Below are 25,913 nucleotides of genomic sequence, written 5' to 3'. Positions count from 1 at the left end.
TTGCACTTATTTGCTGTGGAATCTTGGGCAAGTCACTTAACTTCTTTGTGTCTGAGCTTTCACATCTACAAATGGTGATTATAATAATTCTACATCACAGTGTTGTACAAATTAAATGAGTAAAAATAATTTAAATTGCTTAGAAGAGTACTTGATACTTTTTATATTATATACTAGAGGCCCAGTGCACAAAATCCATTCATGGGAAGGAGAGGGTGTCCCTCAGCCTGGCCTGCACCCTCTCACAGTCTGGGAACCCTAGGGGGATGTCTGACCTAAACCAGCAGTAGGACATCTCTCTCACAATCCAGACAGCTGGCTCCTAACCGCTCACCTGCCTGCCTGCCTGATCGCCCCTAAGTGCTCGCCTGCCTGCCTGATTACCGCAACCACTTACCTGCCTGCCTGATCACCCCTAGCCACTCTGCCTGCCTGCCTGATTGCCCCTAACTGCTCATCTGTCTGCCTGATCACCCCTAACTGCTCGCCTGCCTGCCTGATCACCCCTAGTCACTCTGCCTGCCTGTCTGATTGACCCTAACCACTCACCTGCCTGCCTTATCACCCCTAACTACCTGATCACTCCTAACCACCTCTGCCTCAGTCCATGCCTGCTGTGGTGGCAGCCTCTGCCTTGGCCCCCACCTGCCACAGCTTTGTGCAGAAGGTCGTCTGGAAGGACGTCTAGAATGACATCTGGAATGTCCTTCAGCTATCTGGTTTAATTAGCATATTATGCTTTTATTATTATAGATAATACTAGAGGCCCTGTGCATGAAATTCTTGCATGAGGGGGGGATCCCTCAGTCTGGCTTGCACCCTCTCCAATCCAGGACCCTTCGGGGGATGTCCGACTGCTGGTTTAGGCCTAATCCTAAACCAGCAGTTGGACATCCCTCTCGCAATCCAGGACTGCTGGTTCCTAACCACTCGCCTGCCTGCCTGCCTGATCTCCCCTAACCGCCTCTGCCTTGGCCCCTGCCACTGTGGCTTTGTCCGGAAGATGTCCAGTCTAATTAGCATATTACCCTTTTATTAGTATAGATCAGCAGTTCTAAACCTGTGGGTCATGAGCCCTTGGGGGTCGAACGACCCTTTCACAGGGGTCACCTAAGACCATTGGGAAACACATATGTAATTACATATTGTTTTTGTGATTAATCACTATGCTTTAATTATGTTCAATTTGGAACAATGAAATTGGGGGTCACCACAGCATGAGGAACTGTATTAAAGGGGTGCGGCATTAGGAAGGTTGAGAACCACTGGTATAGATGATTATAAATTACATAAATGACTTAAATTATATTTTATTAGTTTATTCTCTTATAATATCCTATTATATTATGACTAGAAGCCCGGTGCACAAAAATTTGTGCGCTCGGGGGGGAAAGGGGAGTCCATCAGCCTGGCCTGTGCCCTCTCGCAGTCTGGGACCCCTCGGGAGATAACGTCCTGCTGGCTTAGGCCTGCTCCCGGGTGGCAGAGGGAAGACCCAATCCCTAGGTGCAGCCCCTGGTCGGGCTCAGAGCAGGGCCGACTGGGGAGTTGGGGCACCGCCCCCTGTCATTCACAGAGCAGGGCGGATTGGGAGGTTGCAATGCCACCCTCTGTCACGCACAGAGCAGGGCCCATCAGGGGGATTGGGGAGCTCACCCCGTCACGCACAGAGCAGGGCCCATCAGGGGGTTGGGGTGCCACACCCTGTCATACACAGAGCTGCAGGGCGATCAGGGAGTTGGGGAGCTCCCCCGTATCAGGCACAGAGCAGGGCGGATAGGAAGGTTGTGGCCCCGCCCCCTGTCACACACAGAGCCGCAGGGCAATCAGGGGTTTTGGGCGCTGCCCCCTGTCATGCTGATCCCGGTGCCAGGAGGCCTCGTGGCTCCGCTGATCCCGGTGATGGGAGGCATATTACCCTTTTACTATATAGGATAGAGGCCTGGTGCATGGGTGGGGCTGGCTGGTTTGCCCTGAAGGGTGTCCTGGACCAGGGTGGGGGTCCCCACTGGGGTGCCTGGCCAGCCTGGGTGAGGGGCTGAGGGCTGTTTTCAGGCTGGGACTGAAGCTCCCAACTGCTCCTTTTTTTCTTTTCTTTTTTTTTTTTTATTCTGGGCCACCTTTAGCTCTGAGGCTCCAGCTCTGAGGCCTCAGCTGCTGAAAGTAGGTATCTGGTTTGTTTCGGTTCTATAATCGAAACTCTGTATCAACTCCAGCTCTGAGATCCCAGCCAGCTGAAAGCAGGTTTCTGGGGTTTTGTTTAGCTTCTATATTTGTTACAATGTTTCTTAAACTGCAGGCTCAGAGGCCAGCAAGGCAGGCGGGGAACGTTGGTTTCCTCCATCACTGAAGCAAGCAAGCCTCCTGTTAGTTTCAAGCTGCCTGGCTGCCGGCCGCCATCTTGGCTGGCAGTTAATTTGCATATCACCCTGATTAGCCAATGGGAAGGGTAGCGGTCGTACGCCAATTACCATGTTTCTCTTTTATTAGATAGGATTAGGCCATTGGAGAGTTGTATCTTTCAACCGAAGCCAATTTACCTAATTTTCTCCAAAATTTTAAGTGTAAAAATACACCAAACCTCTATGTTTTCAGATGCTTCTTTGCTCTAGTCAGGAATGGGGAAAATTGGAATGGATGGCACTCTTAGATTATATGGGTTTGCTCTTGAACCCTGAATTTTGGTGATTGTATTGCTTATTAAATTGCAGATATGTTGTGTCATGATTTAAATCCAATTTGCAAGCTTGGGCCAGAACTTGGAGCTAGCTGTTTGAGGCAGGGACCCTCAGAACAAGGTCTATTATTATAAAGAGAGCCTCAGAACTAAAACTGTTATAATAATATGTTTGCAGATTTATGCCATTGATGTCTGACAGTGGTACATATTTAGCTTGTGCTATAAACTAATTACTAGATAAATGATTGGGAGCTTTAAAGACAGAAGACCTTGTTGATGTCCCAGCACCTGAGGTGGCTATGAAAATGCACCTCACAGAACGCCAACTAGAAACAGTGTAATTGACCAAGGTTCCCCACCTCTTCTCTAAATTCCATCCCTATGTTTGGGCTGAAGCCATGCCTTCCCCAGACAGCTCCCACCCAGTGATTGAGCCTGGCAAGAGCATGAAAGCAGGCTTTTCCTGGAAGAAGGGACTTGGACTGAAAGAGTCTCTGATGGTCTTCTGGAACCTTCCTTAGAGGCAGTCAAATAATACATAGTAATTAATAAGTGTGAGAGACAGTAGAGAAAAAAACATGCTAGTGTAAAAAAAAAAGTAAAACTGTATTCTAGTCTTATTTCTCTTATGTTTTCTACACTTTTTTGGGACATGTGTACATTCAATGTGTCTGAAGGGTAAATTCAATTGAATTAATTAATCACTTTCAATTATTTAAAAATAATTGGAACAGGTCTCTAATTGCAATTTGATGGATTCCTGTTCCATTTTAAAAAGAACTTTTCAGTATTTGGAGCTAAATCTTTCACTTCTCCTTAACCCGTTTTCTTCATGTGGCTCCCAGTAAAGCACAATCTATTTCTTTTTCTCCTACCTCGTGGCCTATTCTTCTTAGTCTCTTTAGCTGATTCCTTCTCTTCTTTTTGACTCACAGATTTGGAGGGCCCAGGACTTAGTCCTTGTTCCTCATCTATAGCTACACTAATTTCTTTGGTGATTAAATTCAATATTAAGGTTTAAATACAATGATCAATGCCAATGACCCCAAATTAATATTTGTAGCCTAAATTTTTTTTCTTAAATTCTAGCTTCATAAATCCAGTTGACTTTTCAGAAAATAATAAAAATCTAAAGCCAAATATGTCCAAACTTGGGACTTCTGCTTTATCTACTGCCTTCCCATCTTAGCTGATGACAATCATTCCTTTCAATTGCTCAGGCCAAAGACTTTAGAAGCTATTTTGACTCATATCTTTCCATCCTATCCCACACACAATCATCAAAGCTATCTATTGGATGAGCTTTCAAAATACATCCAGGATTTGGAGACTTCATGCTGTCTACCCTGAGAGCACCTCAGACTAAGCTACTATCATCTGGCTCCTGGAAAATGTATCCTTGCTTCACTGGACAGTGTCTGCTCAGATCTCACGTTACACTTATGAAGCATGAGTCAGATCATATCACCTCTCTGCTCAAAATCCCCAATGTCTCTCCATTCCACTTACAAAAAAACACACCAAAGTCTTTACAGTAGCCCTGGGTAATGTATCCAGCCAATCCCCTGGCTTTCCTCTCTCTCTCTGCCCACTTCCTTGGTGCAGTTTCTTAAACATACCAAACATCTCCTCAAATTCAATCTCTGCTTGGATGCTCTTCCCCCACTGATTAGGTGGCTCACTTCTTTCCAGGGAGGCTTACCTGATCACTTTTTTCAATATGCAAATAGCATCTCTCCAGAACTTAAGATCCCTCCTTCCTAAACCCCTCTACACCTTCTCTTTCTCATAGCACTTATCACCTTTTACCTTACTATATAATTTAGTTAATTAATATATTTAGTTAGCATAATTTTTCTCCCATACCAAAATACAAAATGCTTGATGGCAAGAATCTTTATTTTGCTCACTGATGTTTCCAAATGCTAAAATACTGTCCAGAAGTAAGGTCCACAAGTCTTTGCGGAATGCATGCATTTTTGTCAGCAAAAGGGACTGCTGTTGAAGACTAAGTGTACTAATGAGATTACATTTTTAATCTTAATTTAGGCCTGTTATATATGTAAAATTATGGTATCATTAGTTTATTCATTCATTCTGCAATAACAGAAAAAAATAGATATAACTCTGGGTCTAAGAGTTGAAGGAAATACAGCAGAGTAGAAGAGATTAAGGACTTATAGCAGGGAAGGTGAGAAGCATAGCCCAACGCTGATAGATGTGAAGAGAAAATTAGTAAGACAACAATATTTCAGGGATAAAAATAGGAGAGACTATGTTATTGTTTATTGACTCTTACTTATAAACTAACTCTTAACAAGAAGGATTTGAGGAATGTAAGCAATGACATATGCCATAAAGTGAATAAAATAGAAATAGGAAATGGAACAAATGCAAATGGAAGAAACAAACAGGCTCCTTCTAAAAGTTAATACAGTTGCTGGCATTGCAATAAGAATTGATTCTGACACTCAGGGAAAGGAAGCATGGTCTACTCTAGGTTTTTGTTATCATAGAGGAAAATGGTCTATTACAGAAGGAAGTGGCACATAAGTGTTGCAGACAATAAATGCTATGAGCGTAGTTGGTACCAGCCTGTGTTTTGGGTGAAGAACATGCTGATATGATCCCTGAAGTCTCTTCTAGCTCGAAGATTTTAGATTCTTGTCAAGGTTCTTTTCAATACAGATTTTGTCATAGCTAGAATGTATTTTCACCCATGATGGCACACCCTATCTACTTAATGGGCAAAATATGAAAGGCGATCTTTTCTGACATAGTTGTGTTCTTAAAGTAATGCAAGAAAAAGTTTTATCTCAAATTTCTTTTACTTTGCTCTGGGCCATCAATGTGACTAATCTGAGGTAACAATGTCCTCTAACCCAGTAAAAGCTGTGAATGGAGTTTTATTTACTTTAGATGATAAGTCTATAGAAATATATATTGAAGAAGGAAGATGTATTTTTACTTTGTGATTTGAATATGACTTATTATTAATTTACAGAAAAGTATGTCCAATATACAAAGAAGGAGTGAGGTACTGTGCTAATTACTCCCATATGTGTTAATTCAACTTATTCTTAATCATTTTAATCCTGTGCTTTAAAGAAAGATACTGTGTCTCAGAAAGATAAGGTAACTCATCTGACAATAGTGAAAGAGCTAAGCCATAAGCCATAAGCCAAGTATGACTCAAAACTCTCTTGGTTTCCTTTCCATTACTCTCTCTCTCTCTCTCTCTCTCTCTCTCTCTCTCTCTCTCTCTCCCTCCCTCCCTCCATGAGTGCATGATGCATGGTGCATGAAATTTGTGCAGGAGGGAGGTTCCCTCAGTCCAGTCTGCACCCTCTTCAATCGGGGACCCCTTGGGGGATGTCTGATTGCCGGTTTAGGCCACAGGGATCAGGACTAAACTGGCAGTCGGACATCCCTCTTGCAATCTGGGACCACTGGTTCCTAACCACTTACCTGCCTGCCTGCCTGATTGCCCCTAACTGCCTCTGCCTGCCTGCCTGATCGCCCCTAAGTGCTTCTGCCTGCCTGCCTGATCGCTCCTAACTTCCCTCCCCTGCCGGTCTGATCTCGCCCCCAATGCCTCTGCCTGCCTGATCACCCCCAACTGCTCTCCCCTGCTGGCCTGATCTTGCCCCAAACTGCCCTCCCCTGCCAGCCTGGTTGCCCCCAACTGCCCTCTCCTGTAGGCCTGATCTCACCCCCAATGACCCTCCTCTGCCAGCTTGATCTTACCCCCAATGGCCCTCCCCTGCTGGCCTGATCTCCCCCCCCCCCAACTGCTGGAAGATGGCCAGTAGGCCCTGTCTAATTAGCATATACCCTTTTATTAATATATATATATATATATATATATATATATATATATATATATATATATATATATATGGCATTTGGATTGAGTTGAGTTATCTTACTTGTTAGTGGCATCATTCTCAGTGATCAATTACATTTTTCTCAGCATTCTGAAAGGTTTAGAATGTTCTCACCCCTCCCTAAACATAGATACATCATCTTAACTCAGATTCACACTTTGGATAGTATGGCCTGAAAACACTGAGAAGCTTTTCAATATGTAACTGTGCCATATGCTTTCTGAGAATGTGAATGCAAGTGATCCAAAATATGGACATAAAAATATTAAAAGAGATTTTGTTTTCAAGCCCTGGATACTATGTGCCAGACATTATTCTACATGTTTTACAAATATTAACTCATTTAATTATTGTATTGTTAATATTTGCATTTTAGTGAAACATAGAGAAATAATTCGCTCAAGGTCACACAGCAAGTAAGTGGCAGAAGCAGGATTTGAGTTCAGACTCTAGTGCCTGTGGAGTCAACCGCAGCCCAATGCTGCCTAAGCTGCTGCATTTCAGTAGGAATGAGTTACAAGTACAAGCCTCTTATTTTTGTTACATGAAATATAATCTATTTCAATTTAGGCTCCTGTCGAGAATGTATTCTTTCCTTCAAGATAAATTGAACACCTCTCTCCTTCAACAGGCCAAACCAGACCATGCAGGTGCATACAAGGAGACAGATATTCTTAATGTATTGAAATAAAACACACTGTAGAACTTATTGGAGGAGCACACACCCATAATGATACCCACAGTTGAAAATATTGGTTCTTAAAATGAATGCTGAGCAGCTAATCAGTTGAGACTGAGTTTATGGCCTTTCAGTGTGAACTGGAGAGACACAAGAACAGTGCAGAGCATGTCTTAGAAACTCAGCAGATCTCTGAACCAGAGGAGAAACCACTTAGCCATAGCCAGATTTATATAATTTCCTAAGTGGAAGTTTATGGCAGACGCTCCCTACCACATAAATATTGGTATAGTTCCCATTACATCAGTGAGTTCTTATTCTCAACTTATCTTTCAAGCATCATAAAATTTCCAAGTTCAAAAACAACAGCACACCTCTAGATATTGCTTTGGTTTTAGGTGTATTTTTAGCTTGAGTAGATCCTAACTGAATAATAGTGTCAAGAATCTGTCATTCAACATTAGAATACTCAGGTAAATAATCATCTGCATAGAATGATTCGTGCTTCACTTTATATGAATTCCTGGAAGTCAGCAACCAATCCACTGGAATTGCACAGGGTGCTGAGCACAGTGAATATGACAGGACGAATATGACAGGATGAACCATGGGGTTCATAGATACTAATTTTGATGGAAAATCAGAAGCCAGAACAGATATAAGTACCACCAAACCTGACCATTGGCTTTTGAAAAGGAGAACACTTTGTTCATAGCAGCACAATTCACCATAGCTAAGATTTGGAAACAGCCTAAGTGCCCATCAGCAGATGAGTGGATTAAAAAACTGTGGCACATCTACACAATGGAATACTACGCTGTGGTAAAAAAAGAAGGAATTCTTACCATTTGCATAAGCATGGATGGAACTGGAGAGCATTATGCTAAGCAAAATAAGCCAGTCAGAGAAAGATAAATATCACATGATCTCACTCATTTGTGGAATATAATGAACAACATAATCTGATGAACAAAAATAGATCCAGAGACAGAGAAGCATCAATCAGATCGTCAAACCTCAGAGGGAAGGTAGGGGAGGGTGGGAGTGAGGGGGAGAGATCAACCAAAGGACTTGTATGCATGCATTTAAGCCTAACCAATAGACAGAGACAACAGGGAAGTGAGGACATGAGTGGGGGGGGGGCAGTGGGGGGATAAGGACACATATGTAATACCTTAATCGATAAATAAAAATTTTTTAAAAAATTAATATCTACAATGCAGTAGGACTTCTAAAATACAATGAAGGAAAGTGAAGAAAATAGGTACAATGAAACCCTTCACGAGGTGTGCTGGTCACTATAGGAATACTTCTGTAAGGATTAGTTTTATGTGTTAACTTGACTTGGCCTTGGGATGACCAGATATTTGGTCAAGCATTACACTGTGTGTGTCTGTGATTGTGTTTTTGGATGAGATTAACATTTGAATCAGTCATTGAGTAAAGCTGATTGCCTTTCAATGTAGGTTCTTATCTAATTGGTTGAATCCAATTCAAGAATAAGAAGGCTGATCCTTCTTGAGTAAGAAGGAACTCTTCCTGCCTGACTGCCTTGAGCTGGGACTTTGGTCTTTCTATGCCTTTGGACTCAGACTGAAATACAGGCTCTTCTTTATTTTCAAACCTGCTGGCTTTCTGACTGGTACCATTGGGTCTCCTGGTTCTCAGGCCTTTGCATGTAGACTGAATGACACTGTCAACTTTCCTGGGTCTTCAGGCGTCCAGCTTGCTGACTGCAGATCTTGGGACTTCTCAGCCTCTATAATTAATCTATCTGTATCTACCTATCTATCTATTATCTATCTATCTATCTATCTATCTATCTATCTATCTATCTATCTATCTATTTATTATCTATCTATCTATCTATCTATCTATCTATCATCTATCTATCCTATTTATTCTGTTTCTCTGGAGAATCCCAACTAATATAATTGTACTTTCCACAAAATTAAGGGCAAATGGCTTATTTCTTTCCTAATACACTGAAACATGTATGTCCATTTTTCTTCAGAGCTGAGGTCTTTTATCAAGGAAATAAAGAGGTTTATTTACAAGGACAAGTCTGTGGAAAAAATGATAACGCTAAAGAAAAGTGAATTCCATCATTGCTTAAACTTTTAATAGCCACGTGAAGTCGCTAAGTAATAAACAGCCTTTCATCACTTTATAGTGGATCTTTCCACATCCTTAGGAACTCTGAACTCACAGAAAATGAATAGGCAGAATAATCTGGCAGCTAGAAGGTCACTTTTTCATAAACCCTTTCCTCATCTTTCTTAAACTGCTTTTCCCATATTCAATGTATAACACAACCACAACTTAAAGAAAAACATGTTTCCCTCAATCAATCTTAACATTAGGTCATCTGAAACTTGTCTATCATTTTATACCTACACAACTACTAGAATTTTAGAATTATTTATGATGCTGACCAGTCTTCCTTGGGAAACTTAATGGCAGCTTCCATATTACTGAATGCCTCAGTAATGGTTGGCTGAACATACTATTCTGTATATTTAGCAGGGTATCATACTAAATTTGAAGTCTTATCAGATCTGTTACAATGAGAAGTTTAAGTTGGACTTCCCTGCATGCTTTAGACATTGAGCATGACTTCTCCATCCTTAGCATTGTTAACTATAGCTGTCTACTGCATACTATTGAATAAAATGAATGGATATGTCTTCAGACCTGTATCAATCATTTCCATATAACTACGACTACCTTTCTTTTATCTTTATTATATAATATTAAACATCATTTTTGTGTATAATATCTTATAATTCACACTTTCTGTAGAGTTGTCTTACTTATTTTGATTTCCAAAAAAAGATCCTATATAAAACAATCATCAGTTTCTTGATCCTTACTAATAGGTTTTGAAAGGGGTGGTAAAAACATCATTCTTCAAGAAAATTAAAGCTGGATGCATAATATGAAAAAAAATCAAATATGATAAATATGTATGATCTAGTCAAACACATGCATATTAACTCATATTTATTTTTTTAAAAAAAGAAGCAGTATTAACAATTCTGTGGGTTGATCTTTGGTCAGAAGGCAATCCCACAACAATACCTCAGCTTCTACCTAAAGAAGAAATATTGTTTTTAAATGTCCCTCTCCTTGATCATATGGGTGAATATTTCACAAATTTGATATTTGAACATTTTTGATAATATATATAATCAAACCTTTTAAATAAATAAACACAATTACAGCTGTTAACAGAGGTTTAAATGAATACCTTGTTAATAAATGCTATTATTATTATTTTTTAGTGAATCTTGATTTAGTCTTTAGCCACAACATATATCTGAAACTTGAGACTGACTTTTCTTGTGGCTTGTGAAATTAGTGTCATTTCTTTCTAGTCCACTATTCAAATCCTTGGCTCATTTTATTGTCTGTTTTAGGAGAATTTGTTTCCATAACTCAAAATTAAAATATTCTAAATGAGCTATTCATTACATTTAAAAATCAATTATAGCTAAAGCTGGCATTTTGTAAACAAAAGGAACTTTTCTAAACAAAAGAAAGGATGCTCAGTCCCTCCTTAAAAAGAGCTGAGGCTTTCCGCAGCTTCCCAGTTCCCCCTCTACAGCTCTTCTAGGAGAGCCAGTCCGTGGACCAGAGGGAAGGACTTCTCCAGACCTGCACAGCATCACCAAACGCAAAGCCAAGCCGCGCTCTTTGCCTGGATGGACTGCTGTATGTTTGGTTTTGCTAGGCTGTTTCCAGTGCTCTTTCGAGTGCATTTCCAGACTATGTCAATGGAGATGAGAATGCAAATGTGGTGATGAGATGAGATACAGAGAACTAATAATATAAAAATAAACTCTTCATTCATGAGATATATAGAAAATAAATAGTTAAAAGTTAAAAGCATAATCACTTCAGTTTTGAATTCCTTGAACATTAAAAGTAGAAGGTAAATTATGATTATTTAGGCCATTTGCTATGAAAATGTTATTAGATTCACTTAAAATTTTCATGGCTTTATTTTTCTGATTTTTACAAAAGTTACATGATCTTGTATATTTATTTCACATATTTCTAATTTTATAAATACCAGAGGTGACCAGGATTGAGAACCTAAGAGACTTGTCATTTAGTAAAGTACCAGATAGAATGTAAGAAGATAAAAATCCACCAAATAATTTTTGATTTCGAAACAATGGGAAGATTCAACGTTACCATCTTTCCCTACCCAGTTATCTTTCTCAGTTCCTGCTGTCCCATCATCTGAAATTCATTCCGTTTAAAACTAAGGATGGCAAAACATGAGCACGTCTTGGCGTGACAACATTTTAGGCTGTTAACTGTGGTTTATAACATCATCTCTTTGTATGCCAGGACCAGGCTTTGTTAGGAAATACAGAGGAGACAGCTCATAGACACACTATACTTCTGGGAGAGGGCATGCCAACCATAGAAACAGACCAGGAAAAGCAGGTTCTGGTCAGAGGACAATCCCACAGGCTTCATCCACATACCAGGGCTGGTTCCACTCACTAAAGCCACAGAATATTCAAGCACATTCTTGTGTGTTCCCCTGGCCTGCTTTTATTTTTAAACCTGCGCTCTAATAAACATCTGAGTTGCTATATAATGTTTTCCCTGGACTATTTCACCCTGCCCTCAAACTGGTTGACATATTTTGTCTTATTTTGGGGATTTTACACACAAACATCCTCAGAGGATAAAAACATTCACTTACCTGGCCTTTCTGTTGTATTGACTGAACTCTGATTTTCAGCTTTAAAGGAAAGAAAAAAGAAAATCACTAAAATAAAATGCTGAGTATCGGATCTACTCATAATTATTTAAAGTGGTAAATGAATATAGAACTTAGCTCATCTGAGATTTGCTTTCCCTTAAATAATAACATGAGGCTTCATGGTTAAAAGATACTTTAGAGCAGGGGTCAGTCAGCTTTGACTTAAAGGGCTACTTAGTAAATAGGTTAGACTTTGTGGCCCATGTCTCTGTAGCAACTACCTCACTTTACAGCTGTAGTGAGAATGCGGCCACACATCATACCTGAAGTATAGGTGTGTCTGTGTTCCAGTGAAACCGTACTTAGAAAAACAGGCGAGGACTGGATTTAGTCTGTAGGCCACAATTTGCTGAATCCTGCTTTAGAGAGTCTAGAACAGCCGTGGGCAAACTACAGCCTGCGGGCCAGATCTGGCCCGTTTGAAATGAATAAAACTAAAAAAAAAAAAAAAAAAAAAAAAAAAAAAAAAAAGACCGTACCCTTTTATGTAATGATGTTTACTTTGAATTTATATTAGTTCACACAAACACTCCATCCATGCTTTTGTTCCGGCCCTCCGATCTAGTTTAAGAACCCATTGTGGCCCTCGAGTCAAAAAGTTTTCCCACCCCTGGTCTAGAACACCTATGACATGCGTGTCAGAGGTGACACGCAAACTCATTTTTTTGGTTGATTTTTCTTTGTTAAATGGCATTTAAATATATAAAATAAATATCAAAAATATACATCTTTGTTTTACTATGGTTAAAAGTATCAAAAAATTTGTATATGTGACACAGCACCCGAGTTAAGTTAGGGTTTTTCAAATGCTGACACGCCGAGCTCTAGAACATCACTGGTCTAGAACAATCTCACATCTTGAATGCATTAAGGTAGCACAACTAGCGGTCCTTCGGCAGGTGCTTTCTGTGTGGGGCTGCCAAGTGTCTGTGTCCAGTAGGATATGATTCTTGACCTGGGAAAGACTCAGGAAGGTTCAGGCAGATGCCTTTGACATTTAGGGAATTCCTTCAAAGTAAATACAGTGCAGAGGAGCTCTCTACAGTTCAGATTACTTGAGGGAATGATAAAGTTCACTTCAGCAACTTTGAGTATATTCACCATAAACAATTCTTGCCATGTGGAAAATATAGAAAATATTTTTGAAACAAATAGAAGCCCAATAATAAATGTTTAAAGTATCCATTTGCTTTCTTTGTACCTTACTTGACTGATATTCTTAAATTACACCCCCCCCTCCTTGGTTCAATGCATAGTACTATTGCCCCCTCTCTCTCCCCACCTTCCCCCTAGCCCCCTTACCCCCCCTCACCCCCCATACAAGACAAAAAGTAGTGGCCTTTCTTGATTCTCTTTTTTTTGTCACCACCATCAGCTCTAGCTTCAAGTTATATTTCAACTATCGCTCACCACTTAATTGGCTACTATTCATCTGGAACCCATATTTCTCCCTTTGACACCTGCAATAATGGCCACCTAGAAAAACCTTTTTAAACTTAAATTTGGCTGCTTCAATAGCTCCCTAGTCTTGCTACAGCTGGCAAGTCTTTACAGGAGGTGGCCCCTGCCTCGCTCCTCAATTCATCTCCAACCAGTCAGCCCCTGTTTAGATCAAAGTCACGGGTCTCTTCCTGCCTCGGGCTTGTTGGCTTGTTCTCCTCTGTACCTCATGTTCTCTCAGGCTAACACTGGCTTCCTTCTACCTTTCACGACTCTGCTCAGATATCACCACTCAAAGAGGTCTCCTCCCACCACCTTATCTAAAGTTGTCCTCTTTTCTCTTCATACTAGTCCACCACTCTGCTTCATTTGCTCAACAGTACTTTCATTGCTACAGTAACATTTACTTTATTTAAAAAAAAATTGTTGTCAGAATGTAAACTCCATGAGGACAGAGATTTCTATTTTTTAATTAAAGTCTACTTGGTATGTAATGTTATAATTTTCAGTGTGCAACAGTGACTTGGCATTTATATACATTACTATGTGATCACCATGATATGTCTAGTCTAGTAACTATCTATCACCATACAGTCATTACAACATTATTGACTATATTCCTTACGCTGTGCATTGTATCCCATGATTTATTTGTTTTATAACTGAGAGTTTATATCCCTTCACCTTTTTCACCCACTCCCCCACTTACCTTCCTCCAGGAACCATCAGTTTGTTTTCTGTTTCTATGAGTCTATTTCTGTTTTTTTTTTATTTGTTTTGTTTTTAAGATTCTCCATATAAGTTATATCATAGTGAATGTGTCTTTCTCTGCCCGACTTATTTTACTTAGCATAATACCCTTTAGATCCATCCAAGATTACGTTTTTCAATCAAGCCACAGTTCCAGTGCCCACCACCAGGACATGGCAAAATAGATCTCAGTAAAAAAACACACTGATATGGAATGAACAAATGAGGGTAGAAAATAATAATAATAAATAATAATAATAATAATAATTATTAATTATTATTATTATTTTACTATTATTATTAATAGTTAAGGCTAATTATATTTACCTAAATTTAGTTTTAAGGGAAAATTAATGCTTTATTTAAAATGGCTAGTTGGATAATCATAGCTACCATTTTTAAAGCAACTGTTATGATCAGTGCCATATATTATTTGTTGATGTCTACAAGAGAGATACTCATTTGGAAACTTGAAAACATTTTCTGAGAGAAGTAAAACTACTTTCTCAAGGGGGTACAATGATTAAAAGTCAGGCCTGTTGGTTCTAGTGTCCATCTCCTTTTACTAAAAGAGACAGCTTTTCTTCCATTAAACTATTCTGAAAGGAAAGTTTATGTAATTAAGTCCAACATTAGAAAACTAGTTAAAATACTTTTGAACATGGCATAATGCTGTATGTGGAAGATGCAGATAAAATATTTATCAGCTGCTAGAGGCTTAGAATACAAAGCCAATCAAAAACCCTTTGTTTCTCTGGCTATTAATATCAGGTCATAACCTTTCTTGCTGATAGACTGCATGAAGAATGAAAAATGTTTAAATTTGTATGAGAGAAAACCTTCTGACTAACCTTCAGTTGTGTATTTTCTTTCAGCCTTCAAAAATGTATAATAATTTTAGAACTTGTTAAAACTTATATAAAATAAAAGTAACTATGTTTTAAGGTGTAGCAGAATTTAAAAAAATACATCTACCAATTCAATCTTTGGATATATATTGAGTCCTAAGATGACCATATTTTTATATATGAATGAATATATTGTTATTCTGAGGACAAAATCCTGCAAAACTTAAATATTTAATCAATATTGAAATAGTACTATTTTTCTGAAAGCAAGTAGAATTATTCTGAAGAAATACTGTGTTTCCATAGGCATACCACTTTCAAATTTGAAGTCAGTTCTATGGGTATAAAAGCATAATAGAGGTGAATGCTGTGAACATGGCTAAGTTATGGGGATTAACCAAAAGTGAAGATAACTATAATTATTCCTGTCTTTTATTTATACTTTTCAGAATACACATGTGTGTTGAGAAAGGGCCAAGATCTGATCTACAGAGGAAGTGAGTCAAGTTGAATAGCGAATGAGTTTAGTGCACCCTTTTGACCTATTCTCAAATTAAGGTGTTTAATAAAGATGAGCAGCTTAAGATTGTTGGCAAATTAAATCTGTTTGTTGAATTTGATTTTCTAATACGATACTGAAGTCTTAAGAAATGCAAATGGACTTCTAAACTGTTAAACTTTAATCCTCATTAATACAAAGCTAAACTTTAACTCAAATAATTAGCTTTTAAAACAGAAAGCTTAAATAACAATACAACAAATAACGTTGCTGAATAGTCTTCTCTTACAAAGGATATTGTGTTTCCAGCTATACAGAGCTGTATATAGTTATACGCAGAACATCATTAACAGGTCCAGGAGAAAAAATAAATAGTTATTCCCAAATATAATTCTTTACTGATAAAGAATTTAAAATAATTTGCTTAAAATAATTTGCTATAAACCATTCAAGTTTTCTTTATCATTCTCCAATACATGGCATGGATCAAGTCATTGTATGTGAGATTATATCTCTTTTTGCTGAACCATGGCTTGTGACTAAGACTTTGTTATCTTGAGGATTCCTTTGGCATGTGTCTACAAGAAATTTTATAAACTAAGAAGCATATAAAAAACATTATGATACACTTCCCAAATTAGTGGCATAAATAAATCAAGTCGTTCACAAAAGAAATAATGGGTCTGGGAGATCAGATAAATTAATGTTTTCCAAAGGATGAGATGCATAGCACTGTATGAGAGATTTTCTAAGCTGTACTGGAAAGTGGCATTAAATAACATCGAAACACTCAATTATAAAGTTATTCCACTTTTGCTTTCTTTCAGTTTATTTGATGATTTCAATGAGGAAGTTTTAAAATTTGTTTCATGCAAATATGTCATTTATACCTATCATGGGTTTACCTTGATTTTTTTGTTCTTTTTCAGGAGAAAGTGAGTGCACAATCCCCCACGACCACAAATGATACAGTTTATTTCCACATCTGGAGAAATGATAGGGGTTAGCACATCTGGAGTTCAGTGGATAAGCCTGGCCTTGGGAAACCACCTTCACGATCATGGTATCTCCCCTACAGGTAAGTATTTGATTTATTTTTTTGTAACCAAGGGCAAACAAGCCTCAAACTCAGAGCCTTTGGCAAGCAGCAAAATCTAGCTAGAATTTAATTTTATTTTGCTTGCATTATAGTGCTTTGGTAGCTCCTGCCTGTGCCAGTGAAACTGGTTTTGCATTTAAGATAACGGTTTCTTTTTCAAACAAATTTAAGAAAAGTTGCATCAATTTAAAGAAAGTACTAAATAAATAAATAATAGTACAGATAGTACACATATCTGGCAACTCTCATTAAGCTGTGGAAAATATTGAGGTAAAGTCTTGTAGAGACCCTTGATGAATGTATAGAATTTGAATAAGAAGTTGGGAGCTGTATATAGTTATACACAGAACAAGGGGAAGAACAAATGAGGACCATACAAATGTGAGGGGAAGGAAACACACACACACACACACACACACACACACACACACACACAGAGTCAAGAATAAGTCAAGACTAAGTCTAGCATAGTGGGCAACAGGGAGAGCAGTAACCTTGTTAGAATCATACATAGGTTTATAGTCTGTCAGCCATCAGCCACTCAGCCAACCTCTTGTGTTACAGTTATTGAACACCTACTTGTCAAGCATATGATACATCCAATTAAAAGCTAGTTGTTTTCTACTTCCTTTAGCTACTTTATGTAAAATAGCTGCAATGAGAACAAGTGTAGTATAATAAAGTTTAAGGGGTTTGAGGCAAGAAAAAGAGGGTTTGAATTTCATCTTCTTAATTTAAGCTTGGCCAAGTTATTTAATCTTCTGAACCTGCTTCTTTATTTGTGAAACTGGTGTCATCAATACCAACAATGCCGGGCTTTTGCAGGATTATTATTAATAGGGGCTATAATTTATTGTGTTTACCTGCCATACACTGTTTTTATCTCTTTTGATCTTCACAAGAATCTGAGATGGGCATAACATCATTATAAAATATTTCGTGGATGAGAAAACTGAGGTACAGAGAAGTTAAGTAAACAAATGGTTGTGCTATTATTTGACTCTAAGAAATCTTACTTCAGAATCATTATTTATAACCAATAAACTAAGTTCCTCTTGACATGATTAGAATGTACAATTTTTATTTTGAAAAGGGTATCTTGTCTTAAAAATTGCATGACTTTGTGTAATTTTTTAGACAACAGGCTATTCTAATGTTCATCCAGGAATATATCTAAAATGTCTACAATTATCTATGCTTTTTGTGTAGAAATCAACTCCATATTCAAATAAGAATTATGCAAAAGGAAACATATGAGGAACTACTTGTTATATACAAATGCAATTAACTCCTACTTAATAACCTACTGATTACTTATAAGTGTTATTCATTTCTACTTAACAACAGCCAGATTTTCCCCTTTATATTTCAAGTCTGTAGTATTGTATATACTGTGATAGCAGAAGCTTTGGCTTGGAAAAATCCTTACAAGAATTTCTCTCTAAACACTTGCCTTAATATAGTCATGTATTGGCATTTTGTCCATCTTAATTTGCCTTCTATCTAAAATCTTATTCCACGTTTTTTCCTTGGCCAAGTCTGAATTTACCAAAGGAAGATTCTCTTTGGAGAATAGTCTCTTCTTCCCTGTCAATCTCTTACAGTGTGCACTGTGCCTGCTTTCAAATCTGATTATTGAAACCTGAATGACTCATTTTCCAGCGAGTAAAGCATTTATTTTGCTTCCTTCCTTCCATCTTCCTTTCTCTTTTCTATTATTTCCTCAGAAATCATCAGTATGTGCACAAGAAAGGAAAAAAGAAGAGTCAGAGAGGATGCCATATGTTCAAGCCATTAGAAGAAATAAGGAACTCAGGAAGAGAAGATTTGTAGTTTTATGACAGAGTTTCACACCCAGTCCTTCTAGAGTTTAGATATCAGAAGGTGGGGACTCCTATGATTAACATTTCCATTGAATTACCCCTCAATGCCCAGCAAAGTAGCCCTGTATATAGACAATGACAAATGTATTGAAATCTACGTGTAGTAAGGATAAATTCAGGATCTGGTCTGGAGTGGGTTAAATAGTGACACCCCTTCCCTCCCTGGAAAGATATGTGCATCTGAAACTTGTAAATGTGACCTTATTAGAAAAAAAGAGTCTTTGCAGTAGTGATCTTTCTAGATTAGGTTGGGCCCTAAATCCAATGACACATCCTATATAATAAAAGTCTGATATGCTAAGTGTCAGACCGTTTGTTCGACCGTTCAACCAGTCGCTATGATGCATACTGACCACTAGGGGGCAGAAGCTTGACCAGTAGGTTAGCTTGCTGCTGTGGTCCGGGCTGGACATGCCCTGGAGCCCTCCCAAGGTCCCTCCCATGCCGGCCCCGATCAGCCCTGGTCAGGACTGGGCAAGACGGCCCAAATCGGCCCCGATCGGACCGGACTGGGTGAGATAGGCCAGACACACCCTGGACGAATCCGTGCACCGGACTTGTTTCAGCCCGATCCTCACAGATCGGGCTGAGGGACCCCACTGGTGCACAAATCTGTGCACTGGGCCTCTAGTGTATTTATAAGAAAAGACAAAGACCGAGAAGAAGTCCGTGTGAAGAAAGAGGCAGAGATTAAAGCCATGTATTTACAAACTAAGGAATACAGAGGATTGCTGGCCACCCCCAGAAGCTACAAGGCATGGCACACAGATGCCCTCCAAAGGATCTTCAGGGAATAAATAAATTAATTAGTTCAAAGGGCCACCACATCATTATAATGTCAGAGCACTGAATTAATGAGGATTTATATATCAAAAATTCTAGGATTCTAGGAATGTATATTCTATAGAAAGAATAAAAGAGTAAAATAAGAGAAATACATACAACTTTTTTGTTAGTTTATTTTGTTCATTAGATTCCACATATAAGTGAAATACTGTAGTATGGTATTTGTCTTTCTCTGACTTTTAACAGTTCTTGTAATACTGGTTTGGTGGTAATTCACTCCTTTAGCTTTTTGTTGTCTGGGTTTCTCAACAGAAACATTTCAGTCAAAAGAGATTGGCATGAGATATTCAAAGTGATGAAAAGCAAGGAGGGAGAGAAGAGAGAGAGAGAGAGAGAGAGAGAGAGGACTTTAAAAGAATGAGAAAAATTAGAATTGTTTTCAGGACAAACTTCATTTTGACCTAACTTCTGTCTTTCTGGGGAGTAAAGCAGCAAACCTCACTAACTCTTCTTTACTCCAAATCAAGCCTGCACCTGAGATAAGGTACTCACAATGCCTGTATTTGATAGTCACTATTCAAGGACTCATTGCCCATATGCTTAAGAGGAAAATTAGTTTTCATCTGTTCAAATTTCCCCACCAACAGACTGTTTTGTTCTCTTTCTGCCTCTCTGCTAGCTCCACTATTTCTGAATGTTTATGTATGTGAGAGGTGGAAATGGAAAGGGTGCTAACTAGGAATCTGGGCAAGCTCCTGGTTTCATAATGCACAAATGGAAATGTGTATAAACTCACTATTATCCAGTGGAGTCCATGCTAAGTAGGAAGCACCTTTAGGAATGTGAACAATCTGGGGAGGAATGATTTTTTATAACAAAATTTCCAAAGGACTTAGTACAGAACTGGTTACTCAAATGACAAATGCAAAGGGCAGCAGTAAATACCCTTATTTTATTATCTTGCTTTCCATGGTGTTTCATTTTTCAAGAAATGGCTTTGTGGGTGTATTTTTTTACACTACTTGGTCACTTCTAACTGTGTTTAGAGCCAAATGAATACAGTAGTCCCAAGAACTGAGATGCAGAGGGCATTGTACTGCATGAATCAAAGTACATTTAGCAGTTTTAAATGACTCATGGGGTTGGCCACTCACTTCTGTGTAAGTGCTAATTTGAATAAACTATGGACCTGAATGACAGTGTCCTCATCAGTCACTGAATATATTAGTGCAACATGCGAAGTAATTGAGTGTAATCCTCAAATGTTACACATTTTGCAGCAGATGCATGTTCACATTTACTTTTGTTTGTATTTGGGGCAATCATATTATGAGATGAGGTTTATGAGGTTTGGGTTTGGTAAAGGTACTTTTCATACATATATTGCCTACAAGATAGGTTATACTTATAAGAAGCCAAATATTAACCTAAAAAATGTTCTTCATGTGAAGTAGAAATGACCCTACTCTTCAAATCCTTCCTTGTGGTTACCGTCTCATGAAATAAAATTATTAGTTCACAATTATTGTGTGAAATTAGCGTCTTAATAGATAACCTTCTTTCTGTTGTGCTTAAGATGATTACAATAAAAAGCGGAATAAAAACAGATGTTCCTGATGTGTTTCAAGACAAGAGTGGGCCTTGGATATGCACAGTTTCCACGTGCCATCTCCTTCCACCTAAGACACCTCCCAAGAAAAGACTTAGAAACTGCTTTTTGTTAAAGACAATGGACATGTACAAATATATATACATTATTTAAAATGAATGGCATCTGGTAATGCTGTTAGGGCAGATTACTAGCTTCTCTAGTCAGGATATTTTCAATAAAAGTACAGATTCCTTCATATCATGGAGGACAGGGTATGAGAAGTGCTAGTTATGAATATATTTGTAGACTAGAACTGGAAATCTGTCAGAAATCAGGGGGAGTTCCAGGTCATGCTACTCTCTCTGTCTCTCATGAACAACTTAACCTTGCTCATGAGGTTTCTCCATCTCCCCATGTACTATCTCCATTCTGCTCTATCAACCCTACTTATTCATAATATTTTTTATTATGTCATAGGGATGCCTAGACATCACCATGGCTGCCTCGACTCACTCTACTGAAACCTTGCTGCTTTAGTTCCCACAGATAATCATATTTTTGTTTGTTTGTTCATTTCTTTGGGTTTTCTAGTTCACATGACACAGAAAGGAAATTTGATTGGACTAAGTCAACATTTTCTTCTCTTTAGCTTTTAAACAGAGCTTTATAAAGAAATTTAAAACTAAATTAACTAATTTTAAGTGTGCAACTCAATACTTTTTAGTAAATTTATAAAGTTGTGCAACTATCACTATAATCTAGTTTTAGAACATTTTCGTTAACACAAGAAACTCACTTGAGACTTTTTAGCACTCAATCCCCAGTTCCACCTTCAGCTTTAGGCAACCACTTGTCGGCTCTTCTCCCCTATAAAAATATTCATTCTGGATATTTTATAATGGAACTACACGATATATAATGTTTTTGGAAAGGGCTCTATCACTGAGCCTAATGTTTTTGAGGTTCATTGTGTTATAACATGCATTAGTATTTTGCTTTTCTAAATTGCTGAATATTATTCCATTATATGGATATCCCATGTTTTAGAATATTCCAAATCCACTCCAAATGGAAAATCCAATAGAATAGTCCATTTAATCAGTCAATGGATATTTGGATTATTTCCAGTGTGACTATTATGAATAATGCTACTATTAACATTCATTACCTCAATAACATTCTATCTTGATTACTATTGCTTTAGAGTAAGTTTTGTAATTGGCTTGTGTAAGGCTTCCAACCTTGTGTTGTTGTTTTTTTAAAGTATTTTGTTTATTCTAGGTCTTTTTCATTTCTACATATATTTTATAATCAGCATATGAATTTATAAAAAAGCAAACAACAAAACAAAAACAAACCCCCGCCCCCATATTTGCAGTGATTTTCACAGGGATTTTATTGAATATGTTAATTAATTATTTATAAAATTGGGAAGAACTGCTATCTTAAAATATTTAGTCTTCTAATGTAACGTCTCTCTATTTAATTATATATTTAATTTCTCACAGAAATGTTTTATAGTTCAGTGTACAAATCTTTCACTTATATTGATAAATTTATTCCTATATATCTTCATTGTTTCTCATGCAATTGTAAATGACATTATTTCCTTAATTTTATTTTTGAGTCATCATTGCTAATATATATCTTATATCCTGTGATATAAAATATTTTTTACTAATTTGTGTAATTTTTGTGGACCCTATGGATTTTCTACATAGATAATGATGTAGTCTGCTAAGAAAAACTGTTTTGTTTTCTTCTTTCAAATCTGGATGAATGGATATATCTGTCTATTTATCTATCTACTACCTTATTGTACTATCTAGAATCTTTGGTTATAATTTTGAACAGAAGTGAAGAGAATAGACATCTTTGTTATGTCCCAGATCTTAAAAGAAAGACATTGTTTTTCACTATTACATATATTGTTTGCTGTATGTTTTTCATTTATGTCCTTTATCATGTTGAGGAAGTATCATTTGATTTCTAGTTTATGGAGAGTTTTAATTATTAGTGTGTGTTTAATTTTGTCAAATATTTTTCTGTATCTACTGATTCTATTATAGTGTATTACATTACCTGATTTTAATATGCTAAACCAATCTTGCATTCCTGGATAAATCCTACTTGTTCATATTTTTATCTTTTTTATATGTTATTAAATTTGTTTGTTCATATTTAAGTAGGATATTTGTATCTATATTTATGAGGGATTTGGTCTGTAGTTTACTTGGCTTGCTTTTTCTTTTTATTCTTTTCTAGTTTTGGTATTAGGATAACACTCGCCTCAGATAATTACTTATGTGCTGTTCCCTCTTCTACTTCTTGAAAGAATTTGAAAGTAATTATCATTTCTTTTCAAAATATTTTACAGAATTAGCAAGTGAAGCCGCCCTGTATTGAGCTTTCTTCATGGAACCATTTTAAATTTCTAATGCAATATTTATCATTGTTTTCAGACTTCCTATCTTGTCAGTTTCAGAAATTTGTTTTCTAAGAATTTTCCTATTTTTATCAAACTGTCTAATTTGTTGGCCAGGCTCACATTTTTGTGCCAGATGATATCACAGGTGACTGCCCACCACTGAATTGATCTTCATTGGCATCTGACCATTTGTGGCTCTGGGGAGCTAGAGTGTCACTGTACAAAGCGAAGTTGCCAAGTGATTCTCTTAGTTGGCAGAGACTAGGAGGAAATATGGGTGGGGCATGGTTCTTTGGTAGCAGAGGTCTAGAAAACATTCCAAATCTAATTCTATTTAACACACTAGGTTAACGTTTCATCACACATGCTTATACTTACTCTTCTTTTGGGAACTTTGTAATGTTGAAACATCATTTGGAAGTGGAAGATCTGTCACTGTTGCACTTTTGGTCATCAACACTTTCTTTGTCACAGCGTTGGTTGTGGCTTCTAATCATGTAAAAAGAATCAACAGTCATCAGAGGTATAACCAATCACCAAATAGTATCTTTAATATTCATATTAACACCCAGTTACAACCCAAAGATTAGTTACTAAATCTGATCGAGATTCAGAAATTCAGCATTTTGATGTCTACCTTTTGGCGATCTAGTTAATTACATTAAAGAAACTAAGAGGCACTTTAGACTCTCCTATATGTTTCCAATTGGTTGTCTCATTTAATTATAACAGTAATCCTATGAATTAATAATTATGCTAATAATTTTATATATAAGACTCAGAAAAGTTAAATAATTTTCCCACAGTCACATAAGTCAGGGCAGGGGAGAGCCAGAATCTGAATCCAAGTTTTCCTGATGCAAAGGTTAATCACTCAGCTACCCACTTCCAGTAAGGAAGTGGTAATAGTTGAAGATGCTCCCATGATTCCCATTCTGTCTGGGAAACAATTTTCAGGTAAGTGAAGTAGCCAGGAGGAGAGGGATAACAGGAAATAAAAGAGAACAAACTTGTAATTATACTTTATTTTTTTAACAAGAAGATTAACAGCAAAGATAAGCCGAGTTTCCAAAAATGACATTGAAACATTCTGTATTTGCATAAATATTATAAAAACAAAAATGATTGATGCCCTTCAGTCTTCTCAGAGTCTAGTATGGGAACATTGGGTTAGTAAAGGAAAGGCTGGCATGCTGGTTAGTGCATACTTAATGTTAGCTAGATAGGATGTTGGCCAGAGATGGGGAGAAAGCAATATAATAGATTTCTATAACAAAGTGTGCTGAAACCTAGAATTGCTGGTACCTTCCAGAAGTGTCCGTCAGTTTCCCATTCTATAGCAAGAGGTGTCTATCATGTAATGCCAATTCTTAATGCAGTTGAGAGATTTATGCTAGAGAAATTAATAGTTTTCAAGATGATCGCATTGACAGTGGGTAAACATGTCTTCAGACAAAAATCATTCAGGAATTGGCATGCAAACAAATTGAAATAAATTCAGACATAAGCTGCAGCATTCGCAGTGCATGTGAGACAGAATAAGTGGAAATGGGCATAAACGTCAGAGGCATCTGAGATATTTGAGGGAGTAAAGAAAGGTCTTATTGTAGCAAGAGGGCAGAACCTGATGTTTGTGACAGTATGGAAGTGGGAAGGTCACCCAAGGTGCAGAAACTCAATACTTGAGGTTGGAGGTACATATGGGGGTAAAATTTTGCTTCTCACTACAATTCCAAAAAAACCAAAATGTTCACAAAATATCAGAACAGGAGATTCTCTTCAACAATCTTTGGAGAAGAATTCTTCTGTTGAGGTAAACATTAGAAAACATGAAAAGCTATCCTGAGGGCCTAAAGAATTTCATAGTATAAAGCAGACTCAACAATCTTGGTGACTGAAAGAGAATATACAGATAAGAAAGATGTGGGGAGTGGCCAGGTTAGAAAAATACAAACAAAAGAGTAGAATAATGGAATAGCTGCAATGCAACACCATTGATTTTGCATAGAGAGCTACTATTATTAATGTGGAATATATTTCACAAATGAGAGTAGAACTAGAGTTTACATTCAGTGCAGGTTGTCAATTACTCCAATTAGGCAATGGAAGGAATCATAAATGATTTGAAGACAATCAAAATATTTTTAAATATCCATGGTGGACTTAAAATGACTAGAATAAAAGATGCATGACAGATGCGCCAGAGTTGTAAATTCTCAAATTTTACTAGTATACGGAAATATTTCAAATCCTAGTCTCAGGAGAGAAAAAAAACTGGATGACTGAAATTTATTAATATATGAGGACAACTGTCTTATATTAATATTTTGTTGAAAAAAGCATCCTAATTGCATTTTGGGTTCACATATAGTAGATTCTGGACTCCTGCCCAATAGTGACTGCTTCCTCAGATTAAAAAGAAAACCAAACTTAAAGTTGTTCTCTAAACTTATATGGTTTGCTCTTTTCCAGTTTTCTGTCTGGCCATTTCCCCTCAAATACCCCTATATATCTGCTTTGGTCTACAGGTCCAAATAGCATTATGTCTAGGTAGTAATAT

At 37.5% G+C, this 25,913-nt stretch overlaps 1 protein-coding gene and 1 non-coding gene across 4 annotated transcripts in view; both read right to left on the bottom strand.

Annotated features, from left to right (window-relative positions):
- The window catches only part of EMCN (endomucin), a 100,672-nt gene that overhangs the window by 21,563 nt on the left and 53,196 nt on the right, over window positions 1-25,913 (bottom strand). For 2 of the 3 annotated variants that reach the window (XM_059664546.1, XM_059664556.1), the window contains exons 4-5: window positions 23,732-23,842; window positions 11,970-12,008 (exon numbers count right to left, since the gene is read on the bottom strand). In XM_059664546.1, the coding sequence (XP_059520529.1) occupies window positions 11,970-12,008; window positions 23,732-23,842 (150 nt within the window). The remainder of the gene's footprint in view (window positions 1-11,969; window positions 12,009-23,731; window positions 23,843-25,913) is intronic. The other variant, XM_059664564.1, reaches the window with a different exon arrangement.
- Window positions 16,493-16,652, bottom strand: LOC132224954 (U1 spliceosomal RNA). The gene has a single exon (XR_009450772.1). It is a non-coding gene; the product is annotated as a U1 spliceosomal RNA (small nuclear RNA).

Source organism: Myotis daubentonii, chromosome 1, assembly GCF_963259705.1.
Source record: "Myotis daubentonii chromosome 1, mMyoDau2.1, whole genome shotgun sequence".
NCBI classification, from domain to species: Eukaryota; Metazoa; Chordata; class Mammalia; order Chiroptera; family Vespertilionidae; genus Myotis; species Myotis daubentonii.
The sequence above is the reverse complement of the archived record's forward strand: the minus strand, read 5'-3'. Positions and strand labels throughout refer to the sequence as shown.